The following is a 15,160-nucleotide window of genomic DNA, read 5'->3' on the forward strand; positions in this document are numbered from 1 at the left end:
ATGAAATAAAATGAAACCCAAATTCTAACAGAATTCATGCCAACACTGTAGTTAGTGTTAAACCTGGGCCCATTCTGTTTTGCTGTCTGGTTATTCTGGTGAAGGTGCAGCATTAATTCCAATGGCAAATATTTCTACCCTCTCACAGAAAACAATCACTAACTACTCCAGTAGAAAACAGCTTCACTCTGACAACTTGCAAAAAGAGTCTAAATTCATAAAACTAATTTACTCACACTGTGTGTTAAAGTGTTGATAGAAAAACTTAGGTTTAAACAAACTGCATGTGTCTTTCCATAGATTGAACTCCACAGCAAGAAATAACTTTAACCTCTTTATCTTTCCCAAATCTGTAGAAATGGCAACAAGGCCAGTCCCCTCATCCACAACATTGTACATGAACATATTTTATGTACCTTGTATAAACCTATGTCAGTGTCTGAGATGTAAAGGGGTGAGTGGAGGAAATCAATTATTCACCTTTAGACCCCCCTCTATCTGGAGAACACACTTAGAGAAAGCGCTGCCAGGTTATAAAGGCTCTGAGGTGCTGACCTGCAGTGCTGTGGAGCCTCACACCAGTGAGGCATCACCTCCCAACCCACCTCAGACTCAGAAAATCAATCTGAACCCAGCAAACTTAGGCTTGTAGAATTCTGTTTGCCGTCAGTAAAAGCTATTACCTTTCATATAATGATTCCTGGAGATGTCAGGGAGAAAGGGTCAGGGCAAATAAAACAGATTTGTAACATTTTATTGAACAGCAGGAAATGCATCGTTTGTTCATCATACTGCTGGATGTAAGGTCAATTTGCACATGTGTAAATAAGCTTTTCCATGTTTTCAAAGCTGCTGCTCTGAAAACAGCTCAGGCAGTGACAGCCACAGAACCATCCAGCGAAGATTGAGGTACAGAGCACGGGGCTGGGAGCAGCAGAGGATCTGTGGCTGTAAATCCAGCTACAGCCACACTGTAAATTGTCAGTGGCTATTTTGTGCTGAGCCATCTGTTGCCTTGGCTACAGTGCCAGCAAGGATTTAAAGGTATCTGGATGTCTGTACAAGCTCCAGAAGACCCAAACTCTGCTGTTTGCCAAGAGCAGCCCTGAGCTGCATCATACAGTGAGCTGCTGGCCTGGACACACATGTCACTGCTCAGGAACAAGCAGTGTTCAACACCCAGCTCCCTCTGACCTGTACAGCCAGAGGTTTCTGTCCCACATCCCAAGGGACACATCCTGCAGTGTTTCCCTCAAATGTAATTCCTGTATCTGTATCACAAGTAACTTAGCAAAGCTCATGGGAGGTGTTGTTCTCCATCAGTGCCTTTCTTCAGAGTAGATGGTGCTCTAAAATAGAATATTTGTGTGTAGATATAATTGTTTTCAGTTGAGAAGTGATCTTGTAAAACTTGATCACAGATCTGTTGGTGAGGGTTTGAAATGCTGCTCCACAGACTGCTTTCCATCTTCCAGAACTCTGGAAATGCGCTGAAAAAACACCAAAACAGATTTCATATGTTAAAATGAATATGTGCTGGATTCAGTAGTAAGTTTTCGAATTACTTGTGCCTTTAAGCTGTAGCTAGAGAAAAAATACATTGACCAAATCCTGCATATTTTGAATTAATTTCTCTATTCTGCAAAACCTTAAACATGGACTTAAACCCATGCACATGATTCCAAACATGTTATGAAGCACTTCACAAGTGGATATTCATCTGTAGTTAGTCCTTTTTTCTGCCATGTAAGAGAGAACATTCAATCCTCTGTCTTCTATATGCTATTTAAATTTAAATATGAGTGGATGAGATAGTGCTGAAAAGCTGCAGCTCCTGGGTCTGAAATGAGCAAGTGTGTGATAAATTGCATATAAGTGAAATACTATAGACTTCACATTAATATGTTATTATTGTTCCTATGAGAAAAAATGTGATTATGAGCACATTTAACTGAAGGCTTTCCTAAATGTTACTATGTGGTCCCTGAAGGCATAATCCTCTTTTTTTTTTTTTTAAGAAAATCCCAAAACACTGCAGAAAGTAATGAATATAAATTAAACTCATTACCCAGGAAAAAAGAAACCAAAACAACAAACCCTTTGCATTGAAAGATCAGAAAAGCTGGCATGTAAAATATTCCAGAATACTTTTGTTGGTAGCTACCCACATCTGCATTAAATGTCACTTTCCCATTACCTTCAAAGTAGGAAAACCCTCACATTCTGTGTCTGAATAGCTAACCTGGATATTACTTTCTCGTTTTTCTTTTTTTCCCCCTTCTTTTTTATTTAATATTTTTTCCTGTCAAACACTACACTAAATGAAATAGTTTTAATTTTGTGAAAATTTCAGACATCAGTGAAACGTTCCTCACTTTAGAGGAAGGCAACCGGCTTTAAACCAGTGACAGCTCCAGCAGAAGCCGATTTCCCCTTCGCGCTCATCATTTCCCCACAGCATCCCCGGGCGGTGCCCGCTCCCATCCCGGCGCTCCCGGCCCGGCGCTCCCATCCCGGCCCGGTCCCGCCCGGAGCCGCCGCTCCCCTCCCGCCCGGCGGCTCCGCTCTCGGCGGGCAGCCCGCGCCCTCTGGCGGTGCGGGAGCGGAGCTGCACACGGGGTTGCAGCCCGGCATCCTTCCATCCCTGCATGCTTCCAGTCCTGCATCCTTCCATCCCTGCATCCTTCCAGTCCTGCATCCTTCCATCCCTGCATCCTTCCAGTCCTGCATCCTTCCATCCCTGCATCCTTCCAGTCCTGCATCCTTCCAGTCCTGCATCCTTCCATCCCTGCATCCTTCCAGTCCTGCATCCTTCCATCCCTGCATCCTTCCAGTCCTGCATCCTTCCATCCCTGCATCCTTCCATCCCTGCATCCTTCCAGTCCTGCATCCTTCCAGTCCTGCATCCTTCCAGTCCTGCATCCTTCCAGTCCTGCATCCTTCCAGTCCTGCATCCTTCCATCCCTGCATCCTTCCAGTCCTGCATCCTTCCATCCCTGCATCCTTCCAGTCCTGCATCCTTCCATTCCTCCATCCCTGCATCCTTCCATCCCTCCATCCCTGCAGCCCTGCATCCTTCCAGTCCTGCATCCTTCCATTCCTGCATCCTTCCATCCCGGCATCCTTCCCTGCATCCTTCCATTCTTCCACTTTCTTCCACTGCTGCATCCTAGCATCCTTCCATCCCTGCATCCTTCCAGTTCTGCATCCTTCCACCCCTGCATCCTTCCATCTCTGCATCCCTCCATCCTTCCAACCCTGCATCCTTCCATCCCTCCATCCTTGCAGCTCTGCATCCTTCCAGCCCTACACCCCTGCATCCTCCATCCCTCCATCCCTGCATCCTTCCAGTTCTCCATCCCCGATTCCCTGCATCCCCCTTCATCCCTCCATTCCTGCATCTCTGCCTTCCTTCATCCTTCCACCCCTGCATCCCCCTACACCTGCATCTCTCAGTCGTTCCAGCCCTCCATTCCTGCATCTCTGCATTCCTCTATCCCTGAATCCATCCCTGAATCCATCCCAGAATCCATCCATCCATCCATCCATCCATCCATCCATCCATCCATCCATCCATCCATCCATCCATCCCCACTGGAAATGCTGCCCCAGCCAGCTTTGATTCCACCCCTCTCTCTGACAAAAGCAAAGAGTTTCCCTTATGAGCCCATTTGTCTCAAAAATACTTAATTTTCATGGCACAGAACTTAGGAATATGTAACCCTTCCCTTTCCCCCCCCCTTCCCCCAAACACACAGGACCTACCATTGTTTTAAATAACTGGTTCACTTTCTTTCTTTTGAAGGTTTTCTTGTCACCATCTGAGGTGGAAGGGAACACTGGATGGCTCAGCCTGTGTGAGGCAATTGTTTCATCAGATGCCACAGTGCTGACAGACAGAGTTACTCCTTAGGATGGAAACAATATTGGTTACACAAAACAAAACCAAAAACAGAGAGTCAGACTGTAAGACAAAGCAGAACTCAGAATTGTGAAGTACTGCAATGATTAGAGAAAATAGAGACATTTTTAATCCAACAATAACCCTAGAATAAAAATTAAATAATAGGTAAACAACAAACTCCATTACATTGAAACTGAACAGTGAAAAAAAAGAACCAATCTGGCCAAAGAATTAAAAATAGATAAACACATGCCAAAGAAGTGGGCCATGGCAGGCTGTTGTGTTGTGCTGAACATCTGTTACAGGCATCTGGAAAGAGAGGGGCAGTAAGAGGAATAGAGGAAATGCAGGCTAAGAAATGGGATGTCCTGTGGAGCAAGGGGGTAAAAGAGACTGAAACTGGGCCTGTTTGTCTGTGTGCCCCAGCCTAGAGATGAGCTCCAACTTCACTCTCACTTTCCCTTTTCTTTCTCACATCTCTCTGGGGGCAGCTGTGTTATCTTGCTTCCCCTGCCTCCCTGGTAAGGCAATCTATGGGATTCCTCTCTGCCTTCAAAACCAGAAGTCAAAATCCTGTTATGGGGCAAGCTCTGGGGATATTCATCCCCCAGAGCACAGCACAGAGCATTTCTCCCACTTTCTCACACTGCCCTTGGCTGTAAGCCTTGTTTGTGCTCCTGAGGCCCTGCAGAGCAGGGAAGCTGAATAAACCTTGCCTCTTTGTAGGCAGTAGGAATGCTCACACTGTGCAAGGAAGTTAAATCAGAGCTCCAGGGGTAACAGAATTTGCATTTTGGCACAAGGTACTATGGTGTTACCTAGCACTTGGAGCAGTACAGCCTCACATGCACAGAACACTCTTCAATTATAATCTTTGTCCCAGTGGATTTCACAAGGGTGGAGAGAGCTGCCAGCCTTGCTAGGAGCAAACCCTTCATTGCTGTTTTCTTAACATCCTAATAAAATTCAGAATTCTCACCCTGGGGTAAGCACCTTACCTGCGATAGTAGGCATAGAACGACTGACAGTGCTCATCTGCTTGAGGACAGAAGTTTTCTGAGGTGCCACCACGTGGTCTGAGAGGTTGGTGTCACTCATGAACTCGTATTTCCTTGATAGCTGTTAAATAAAAAAAGCCCAAACGTTAATGATGGACTGAGACTTTGGTTCATGTATCATATGAAGTACAGTCTAAAAATATGTAACAATTTTGCAGATAATTTATAGTTAGATAAAAACTTCTCATTCTATGTAGAAAAAAAGAATTCTAAAAAAGTTACAGAAGTAATCTGTGACCTGAAATCTGAATTCCTACCCTATTTTTGGCATAATACCATCAAACAACTCTGGGTGTGATCTGCAAAGAAAAATGAAGTTTTGAAAACATTTCATTTTAATTCCTATTGCATTAACATGCCCAGCTTGGCTGCTGCAAAGCTTTGCCACTGAGTTTTTGAAGCAGAAGAAAATCCTCTAACTCAATTCACAGTGGGATCCCCACAGTTTGGTGTATGTGTTATCTAATTTCATCAAAAGCCAAAGGTGTTACTTGGTTTTCTATATCAGGACTCCTCAAAGGATGACTGTGCTTTATCTCTCTTTTGCACAAGGACATGCAGTGTAAGACAGTCATAATCATCCATGAGTTTCTCTGTGCTTCTCCAAACAGCCTTGGCTTTCTCCTCCATTCATTTTACCTTTGATGATTCCTTCAAACAGTTTTGATCAAATTATTTATGCTCCCTCCATGTATTTCAGCAATCTGTTACTGCCTGGCTTTTTAATTTAGATGGGGCCTGTGTATCCAAAGGACATACACTAAAATCAAATTCTCTTCAGGATTAAACTGTGTGTATAAAAAAGGCCCAGTGTAAGTGACATAAGTACTGGAATGATCCAGCAGGGCAATAAAAGCCCTTGGATGATCTATGGAGTGCTTCCAAACTTCAGTCTGGCACCATTGAAGGAGCAGTGTTTGCAATCTTGCAGTTTCCTAACATCTGCATGTTCCATAACAAGGTACAAAACGTCCAGGGCTCATCACTTCTGAATCAGCCCTGACTGCGAGGAGCTGCCGTGAAATGTCAGCACAGTCAATTGCCTCTCCACAGGAAAGCAGCTTAACCCTCCCCACACAGTGCTCCTTTTTCAGCTAACCAGAATCTGCCAGAGCCTCACAGCTCTGGTATCTGTCACCAGAAGCCAGGAGGGATGATCTGATTTTCTCATTGATTTGTTTTCTCTGCAGCATCTCGCATGTTTCATTCATGGCAGGGCAGATCATCTCTGCATCCTTCCCTTTATAACAGCTGCAGTTCTCTGGGATATATTTTCCTTTTTTAAGGAAAGGGGTAATGTCCTCTTTTTCATGGATTATAAAACACTAAATCAGTGACATACACATTTCATGTCAGAGATAGAAATATCAGCTGCTGCCTTCTCATCAGCAAACACCACACTGCTTCTTTTTGTTCTTTTTTTGGACCTTCTCATCTTGACTTCAGGATGAGGATTATTTTGAGGAGCAGTCTCCTCTGCTTCTGCCTTTCCTTGCTTTGGTAGCACTGCTTCCAGATCAAAGCTGCAGGAGCAAAAGAAAGAAAAGTACAAGTTTCTTAGTGATATTTTAAAAGCTTCTGGTATTCTGATGTCATTTCCCCATGAAATATAAATGCAGGTCATTCTCTCCTTCTACTTTCTAGGCAGCCTTGCAAACTGCTGGCAAAAAGTATCTGATGTGCTTTAGCAGCTGGCAACTGGAGATACAAATAAGATGCCTTTAGGCAGTGTGACACCATCTTAAAATGTAGTGAAGAACGTAAAATATTAAAATGAGCTCAAATCCCTCTTTATAGATTTGTGCATCAGCTTAAGAACTGAACTAAACAGAGCAGAGCTCACATGGCAAGTTGATGTGTGGTGATGGTGGTGCTGAAAGTGAGGCAGGCTGTTCTGGTTGTACAAGGACCAAAGGGGAACAGAGTATTTTAGTCTGTTGCCATGTTTTAAATGCATTCTCCTATTTATTTCACCATGTTGGACAAGACTGCACACATCCAGAGATTAACCCCCCCTTCCATCTTCTTTCTTCCTCTAATTTTTACAGTTTAAAAATTGGGCTACTTCTCATAAAAAAAAAAAAAAAAAAACAAAAACAAACCAAACCATGAAATTGGTGCTGGCTTTACTCCCTTCTCAACCTTTGAAGTATGGGACTGAACTTATGTTACAACATAAAATTGATAAACCAAGAAGTGTGGTCACTCTGTTGACCTAGAAACAAATTAGCATCCTAAGAACCAAAAGCAGATGCAGGATGCCTTGTCTGGCTGTGTCAGAGGTGTCCTGGTGTGCTGCAGCACACAAATGATGTTGGTCTGCTCCACCCTTCTGGAGGGCAGCAGGAGCAGCCTCAGGAATCTCAAAGAAGAACAAGGCCTGTCTTAAAAACCAACCCTTCCACATTAGGGTCATACACCACTGGAATTTTTCAAAGTGAACTACTCAGAAAGGGAGATCAGATGCTGAAAAAATAATCAAACACTGCTCAACAGGTTCAGTTTTACATGTACCTTGTTTGGGAGGAAGTTTTGTGTGCCTGAAAGATAATTTATAAAGGGAACTAAACAATTTGTGGATGAAAAAGCTATACCTATAATTGTTCTCTCAAATTTAAAAGTCTCTTTGTTTTCCATTAGGCAAAGCATTTTACATTACTATAGACTTTACTAAAACTAGACTTTAGACTTTACTAAAATCTTCCACCTCCTTTTCAAGTTTGTAAAATGTAATTACAAAAGGAACAACCTTTACAAACAAAATATCCTAATTAAGTTAAAAGCTGTTTAAAAAGAAACTTGTAAAAAAACACAGATCTTGGTGTTTGAAAAGTAATTTAATTTTTAAACTACTTATTTTCTGAAAATGAAATACCACTTTTTTTTTTTAATGAGAGTTGAACACATTTTGTCTATTAACTTTGAAACACTGTAGCTTTCAGCATAGAGGAAGTGATAGCTACAATTTAAAACAATGTTGGTGTAGTCTAAAAAGGCTGCTGGTGATTTTCATTGCGTTTATAAAATCTTACTCTTTCATCTCTTAAAACTGATTAAAAAACAGGACTGAAAAAGAGGAATTATTTATAACCAAGTGTATTTGTAACCAACCTTTCTGAGGCAGGTTTCCTGGGAGTGCTGCAGTCGGAGCTGATGGAGCACATGGAGATGAAGGATAACTGGCGGTAGGATTTCAGCATCGACCTCGGCCGCCCCACCCTCTTCTCATCAAACTCTGGCTACAGCAGGGAAAGGGAAACACATCCTGTCAAACTCCTGGCTCTTAATTCATCCTCCTAACACAGGGCTTCAACACTGTGCAGGTGTTTAACACCTGGCATTAAAGAAGTTGTCTGCTCCCATTAATTACTGTGATTTGTCCTGGATCTGGATGAGCTCTTACTCTTCAAAACTTCCAAACTCAATTCACAAAGTGCATTCTCCACAAAATTATAAATAGGCTCGGTTTCTTAACCCAAACCTGCCCAAACCAATCCTAAACACAATTCACAAAGCACATTCTCTGCAAAATTTAAATAGGTTGGGGTTTTTAACCCAAACCCACCCAAACCCTCCCAAACTCAATTCACAAAGTTCATTCTCTGCAAAATTTTAAATAGGTTGGGTTTTTTTAAGTGCTGGTCCTAAGAGTGTTGGAGGGCTCAAGCAAGAGGCAGTATCTCTGATTGTGGATTACAGCCTCTGTTTTTGCAATTATTATTGCTATAATATTATTATAATAATATATTATCATATAATTATAATTATATAACTTAATATTTTAACAATATCATATAATTATATTAGATGTAAATATATATTATAATATATGATGTATTATATATTTTTGCATTATAGTATGTTATATATTGTATACTATATATTATATATAATACATAGTAATTATATTATAATATAATATATATAATTAATAGATATAATATTACACAATTTCAAGTAAATCATTGCAATTGCTGCCTCTATTATTGCAAAATAAAAGCAATATTCAGATAGATATATAGAATTTTCATCATATTGGTATATAATACAGCACATATCCAAAATTTAAATTAGAAACTTGCTACTTTTCCCCTTATAACATTCTCTTATAAAATCACCAATGCTGAAAGCAAAAATATAAAATAATTTCCAAAGCAACTGGCATTTAATCACAAAAAGCAGGCAATGTCATTCTTGCTACCCTGCACAACTCAGATAGAATATTTTATTCAAGAATTATCTGGGGAGTTTTTGTTCAGAAGTTATCCTTCAATTGCCAGATATTTCAGTTTGTTCTCAACTAATATTTATAGTATTATACACATGACAGGTTTTACTTCACAACACCGCTGGAAGTGGCTGGCACAGGGAGACATCAATTGCAGATCAAAGCCCTAAACCACTAAGAAAAATTACAAAGAGAACAAACATAAGAACTTGCTTTTACTTCCTCAATAAGGCTGAAAAGATTTGCAATTTTAAGTCGTAATAAAATATACAAAAAATCTTCCAGAGTGAGGAATATCTACTGTGTCAGAGAATTGAATCAGCTCTTGGATGACACAACTCAGATCTTACTATTTTTATATCACAAGAAAATCCATAAGCAAAACAAAATAGCATGTTTTTGTTTAGAAGAAGATGTGTGTTAAATAAAGAGAAATTGGGTAGAGGTTAAAAGGAGATAATACCAATTCTCTGGTTCCATATTGTTTTTCCACTTTAACTTTTAAATGCATGAAACATTCCTCCATCCGGTCATGGAAAGGACGAAGATTATCAGAAACTCTTCTTCCATGAATTTTAATTCCAGCCCCAAGGAAAGGTATCTTAGGAGGAACAAAAGAAGAAAAAAGGTGAGACTTTTCATTTGTGTCCAACAACCTCTCTGGCTGTGTTTAAATTATCTTGGAAATCAACTGCAAATTTCTTCCTGTGACTGGCAGGTGGATTTGCCCATTGATGTCAGCTTGGAGCAGCAGATACAAGATGGAAAAGGCTCATGGAAAATGGGTTTTCCCAGTAAATTTCTGAAAAATGTTAGTTGCTTCACAGAAACTGTTTTCTCTCTTCTATATATTTAATGTTACGAGATTTGTGCAAAATACTTTTAGCTCCCCTGCTGCCGCTAACCTTTTCTAACTGCTTTACTTCAGCTTTTAACTCTTTTGCATTAATATCTGGGATTTTTTTGTAAAATCCACTTAGATTCCACACTTCCTTTTTGTGTTCTGACTCAGTAAACACTGTGAACACTGATCCCCCTGTCACATTGATCATATTTTATGGAAGTGAAATTCCAAAATAACTTTTAAAATTGTGGTATTAAAGCCCATCTGTTACTGACAGATCTGTTTGGATTTGTAGGGATAGGTAGAAATTCCTTAGAGGGATTTGGAGGGATAGGTAGAAATTCCCCTTATTTTCTAATGCCAGGTCAGTCAACCCCACTGAATTCATGGAGAGGTTCTGATGGCCAGATAACAATCACACACAGAGCTGTGGTGGGCAATGACACAGGAGAAACTGTAAAGGTACAACTCAAATAATAACCAAACTGGGATGAATCAAAATGAAACAGGAAGAAACTTCAAAAACATTAAGAAAATAGTACAAACTATTCCACTGAAACTATTTGGAAGATTCATTTCAAGGCTGGGAGAAGAATGAACAGTAAATTTTTGCTGTTTCTCATCTATGAAAGAGAGACAGAATAATGGAATCATTGACTAGTTTGGGTTGGAAGGGATCTTTAAAGATCATCCAGTCCAACCCCTTGCCATAGACAGGGACAATTCAATCAGGTTGCTCAGAGCCAATCTGACCTTGGACGTTTCCAGGGATGTTTCTACTAAGTACAAAAAATGAGATGTGTAACATGAGGAGAAACACCTTGAGCCATTGATTTCTGATCGTAAATCCCAGATGAACTCCCACTATTTCTTACCATCCCTCTATCTATCTATTGATAGCAATGGTTTGTATTTGGTTAATGGAAATAGAATGGATAATTTCTGAGGTCATATTTTTTTCTGCTTCATTATCATTATCAGGTCAACAGAAAGAGCCATTTTCTCTTGAATCTCAGCAAAACCAGAATTTTTTCTGCTACTATCTTCCACAGGTGCATTTTTCTTCTTGAGGACAAAAGGGTTCAGCAGGCTGGTTGTCTCATTTTACATACACAGTATATAAAATAATAAATAGTAAAGCCAAATAACCTCAGTGCTGCCAGTATAGGGAGAATATTCAGTTCCCCTCTGGAGATACAGATAAGAATGCTTATAGTCTTCCATGCTGTTTACCACACAGAAGAAACACAGCAGAAATCCTGAAGGGCCACTGAGCATGAAAATAAATCCTGAGAGCAGCAAATACTTCATTAATATTTCTAGTGGACAAAAAACCCAAACCAACCCCCACAAAAAAACCCCAAATACTCTAGGAAAGAGTTATTTCCCAAGAGAGTTTCTGACATTTGCCAACCCCAGAAATTCATGAAATCATTATGACTTTTGTCATGCTCTCAGTTTTCTCTTCAGGAATACAACCCAAGCTGGAAATCCCATCCCTTTTAATTATAAATGTGGCCTGATATATGTGGCATTTGATAAACCATTCCAGATGATGTGTTGTACAAAATACCTTTCAAGGGTTAAAAAGAAGCGGAAATGACACAATCAGCTCAATGCTGTGTTCTCCTGCTAGACAGGAATGGAACAAAGGAACCCTGGTGAAGCCTCAGTGGTGGCTGTCAGTGAGAAATTACCTGCCAAGCAATCAGATCTTTGAGTCTGTTCAGCTTCTCGGTATCCTCTGGATGGTGTTTGATATATTCTTCTGTAAAGAAAGCCTTAGGGAAAAAAAAAAAATACAGGCCATCATTTTGACATGTAAAGAAATCAAGCATTAATCCACAGAGCCCAGCTGGTGATCATAATATTGGTCATCAAAGAGGAGAGGCACATGCATGGTCCTCAGCCAGATGCTGCTGGTGATAATTTCTCCCTCTATCAGCTGGGAACTGAGGTGCACTTTTTAAAAAGATATATTTGGTCTTTATCCAGCACTTCTGACTTTGAGACCCTTATTATGAAACCAAATTATTATTTTTTTTATTAAGTTTACAGTGAAACTAAAAAGGCACAGGTTTGGAGTATCATGCTTTACATCAACTGACAAATTCAGTTATTCTGGTTTGACTTCAAAGACAGAGGTGACCAGGAAAAGAGGATATGAGGATCCCTTAAATGATGGAACGATTGCTTTCCTATTCCCTATCCCCACTGCACTGCCACTTTAACAAGGATGTAGGAGGATTATGAAATGGTGCACCTGAAAATGTTCTTTGCAGTGACTCCAAAGCTCCTACCTTCTCATATTTAGCGAAGCCACCCATAACAGCTGGATCAACAATTCCATTCAGCAGCATGGAAAGTGGATTAATAGGGAGGTTCTCATCACTCTGGTACTGGTTAATCATCATCAAAATCTTTTCATTTGTGGTGGACATAGTCTCAATAGCATTCTCTAAAGGACTAATTGTGCACTGTAAAGAAACAAAAGATTTCAAAGGTTCATAAAGATATAAACAGATCATTTTGGTTTTATAAAACTCATGTACATTAACAACAGTTTTGCAATTCAGCAAACCCACACAGATCTGTTCAGTTCTGAAACTATAAATCAGGCATAAGATATATTGATCCTGTATTGAGCAGTAGAAAGATTAAATGTAAATAATAATGGTTTTGAATGTATAAAAAGAGAGAACTGTAGCCTTGTTGATAATTTTGCAGACTGGTTTGAACACCTGCAAGTTGGGCAGACCCTGAGCCCATCAATACTCACGTGGGAGATGGAGACCACCTCAAACCAGCGCAGGATCCCTGGGAGTTTGTAGGCTGTGACAAAGGAGGTCCTCTCAATCCACATAGACTATTAAAAGACATAGCAGGAGAAAATGATATTTCAGGATTGATACTTTCATCTTTTCTGCCTTCTGAGATATCAAATGGAAATAGAGGTAAATGGAAAATATATGCATATTTTTTGAATAAAAAGACACTGCAAACTGAATCCCGCACAGTGACTGAACAAATAGTTTTCCTGATTTCAGATTAGGTCATCTTCAGGCACAAAGCCTGCACAAAGCAGGGGAAAAAGAAAATTACCTTTGAATCTTTTAGTCTGTGTCCCTAGTTTTTCCATTACAGATGGAAGAGCTGTCATTAAATGACCTGCTCTTGCCTCTACCCAGATTATATTTCCTCCCTCCACATTCAAAAGGCATTTCTGCAATTAAAAGCAGTAATAGCCCTATAACAACTTGCCAGAATTCTGACCTTTTTTTGTTTCTCTCATTTTTCTTTTCTGAACAAGACTGGCTGTTGGTATTTGGAATAGCCACTGTTTAATTTACCCTGCTGCTTCTTATTTCAGAATCAGCTCATGGAGAAATACCATAATAGATGTAATGAAGACACTCCAGCTGTCCAAGTTTCCACCTCTTTGAAGGAAATATGCACCTTATCTGTTGTCCTCAGCAATGAAAACATCAACAATTTAGCTCTCCTAAAACCATTTCAGGGTATTTTCATAAATGGGCCCAAACTCTCTCACTTGCAAAGGAAGCCAAGGTGCTGCTGAGTATTGACAGCACATTCTGGGTTGCCAGCGTAGAGTTTGTGTCTGAGGTACTGATTTAACTGCAGGTAGGAAGCTCTTACATGAAAGTGTTGACTCTGCTAATCAGCACACACATAACAGAAATTGTACATTTTGTAAGAAATGGCTTTTTCCAGCAGTATGCCAAGAGCACAGCTTTAGCCATAAGGCTTGGATGGGGTGCTTTTCAAAACAAACCATAAAATACCAGACACCACATTTTTATTTTTAACACTGAAAAGTAATTTATGGTGGTGTAGATTTCTCAGAATATTTGAAGAGTGAAGGCCGTTCCTCAGCATTGCACAATTAGGCATGGGAGTAAAAATGACATAGGCAGTTCTCTCAGGAGGTGAGATTTCACAGGACCCATGAAAGCAGACAGCACTCGCCTCATTGCCAGCCTGGCAGCTGATGGAAATGTTGTAAACTACAAGCAGCAAAGCATTTGATATTTATTTACATGTCACCTTGTTTCCTAATGAAAACCTGTACCAGAAAATGTTCCTGCTTAACACAAACACGTTGAACATGTTTAACTGCATAATTTACCTGCATAATTTACCTGCAACTGGAACAGTGATGTATAATTAAGTACACAGGGGTAGTGCTGAAACAGAGAAGTCTTGCATTTGGGTTTTTGAACCAGATCCTAAAGTTAAGGTGTATATAAAGAGTAATCTGAGCCTAAGAAAGGAGCTAGGATCAAAATTCAGTTACCAGAACTACATCCATCACCTTGTGGTTAATTTACTTACAGCAAATTCATTTTCAGGGTCAACAGATCCTCTTCTGACTGGTCTTGAATAGTGGAACCTCTGCACGTTGTTTGACTTATAAAAGCTGAAAGATTTTAAAATTACTATTGTAAAATCCAGAAACCAGAAATTAATAGATCTTTTTTATCACAGAGAAATATTTCATTTTGAGTAGTTGAGTGTTTAATTAAAAGTAAATTTACTGCTCAGAAAAAAAGGACTTTACTGGAAACTCAGAAGGCAACTACTTTATCTATAAATCAGAGTCAACACACAGTATTTTATAAGTATTAAGCTTCAGCTTGTTACTGAGTGTATTTCCCAGGTATAAAAATTCCAGAACTTCCAGATTAATGTTCAAATCTACAGGAGGACTAGAAGAGATTTTTCCTCTCCTGTCTTGCTGTGGCACATGCCCTGCTTGCCACTTTATCCTGGTTTATGAAAGGAGTCTCTTTCATTCCAAAGAACCGACTGAGCAGAGCAGGTATTTTCACCTGGAGTGGAACATGGCACTCCATGAAAAAGCAATTTAATCTTGTCCAACAATCCTGCTCTCAATGCTGAGCAACATTCAACAAATTCAACAACTGAAGCCATTAATAACAATTTTGTGAGATAGATAATGGAATGTATATAAGTGCTTCTAGAGGGGTACACCAATGTAAAGAATCCTTTGCAAATTCATGTAAAATTCATGTTATTCATATTAAATTCTGTTCTATTCAGCTAATGTTTCATTCTCCATCATTGTGAGCACATCTTTCCACTAA

The 15,160-nt window shown here is 39.8% G+C and overlaps 1 protein-coding gene across 1 annotated transcript in view; it reads right to left on the minus strand.

Moving 5' to 3' along the window:
• Positions 1-799: 799 nt before the first annotated feature.
• Positions 800-15,160, minus strand: part of DOCK2 (dedicator of cytokinesis 2) — a 160,257-nt gene continuing 145,896 nt past the window's right edge. The window contains exons 43-52 of the mRNA XM_058815473.1: positions 14,388-14,472; positions 12,814-12,900; positions 12,335-12,511; positions 11,732-11,815; positions 9,654-9,791; positions 8,074-8,201; positions 6,305-6,485; positions 4,903-5,023; positions 3,766-3,908; positions 800-1,490 (exon numbers count right to left, since the gene is read on the minus strand). Coding sequence (XP_058671456.1) covers positions 1,416-1,490; positions 3,766-3,908; positions 4,903-5,023; positions 6,305-6,485; positions 8,074-8,201; positions 9,654-9,791; positions 11,732-11,815; positions 12,335-12,511; positions 12,814-12,900; positions 14,388-14,472 — 1,219 coding nt within the window. The 3' untranslated portion in view covers positions 800-1,415. The remainder of the gene's footprint in view (positions 1,491-3,765; positions 3,909-4,902; positions 5,024-6,304; positions 6,486-8,073; positions 8,202-9,653; positions 9,792-11,731; positions 11,816-12,334; positions 12,512-12,813; positions 12,901-14,387; positions 14,473-15,160) is intronic.

This window comes from Ammospiza caudacuta, chromosome 16 (assembly GCF_027887145.1).
Source record: "Ammospiza caudacuta isolate bAmmCau1 chromosome 16, bAmmCau1.pri, whole genome shotgun sequence".
Taxonomy (NCBI): Eukaryota; Metazoa; Chordata; class Aves; order Passeriformes; family Passerellidae; genus Ammospiza; species Ammospiza caudacuta.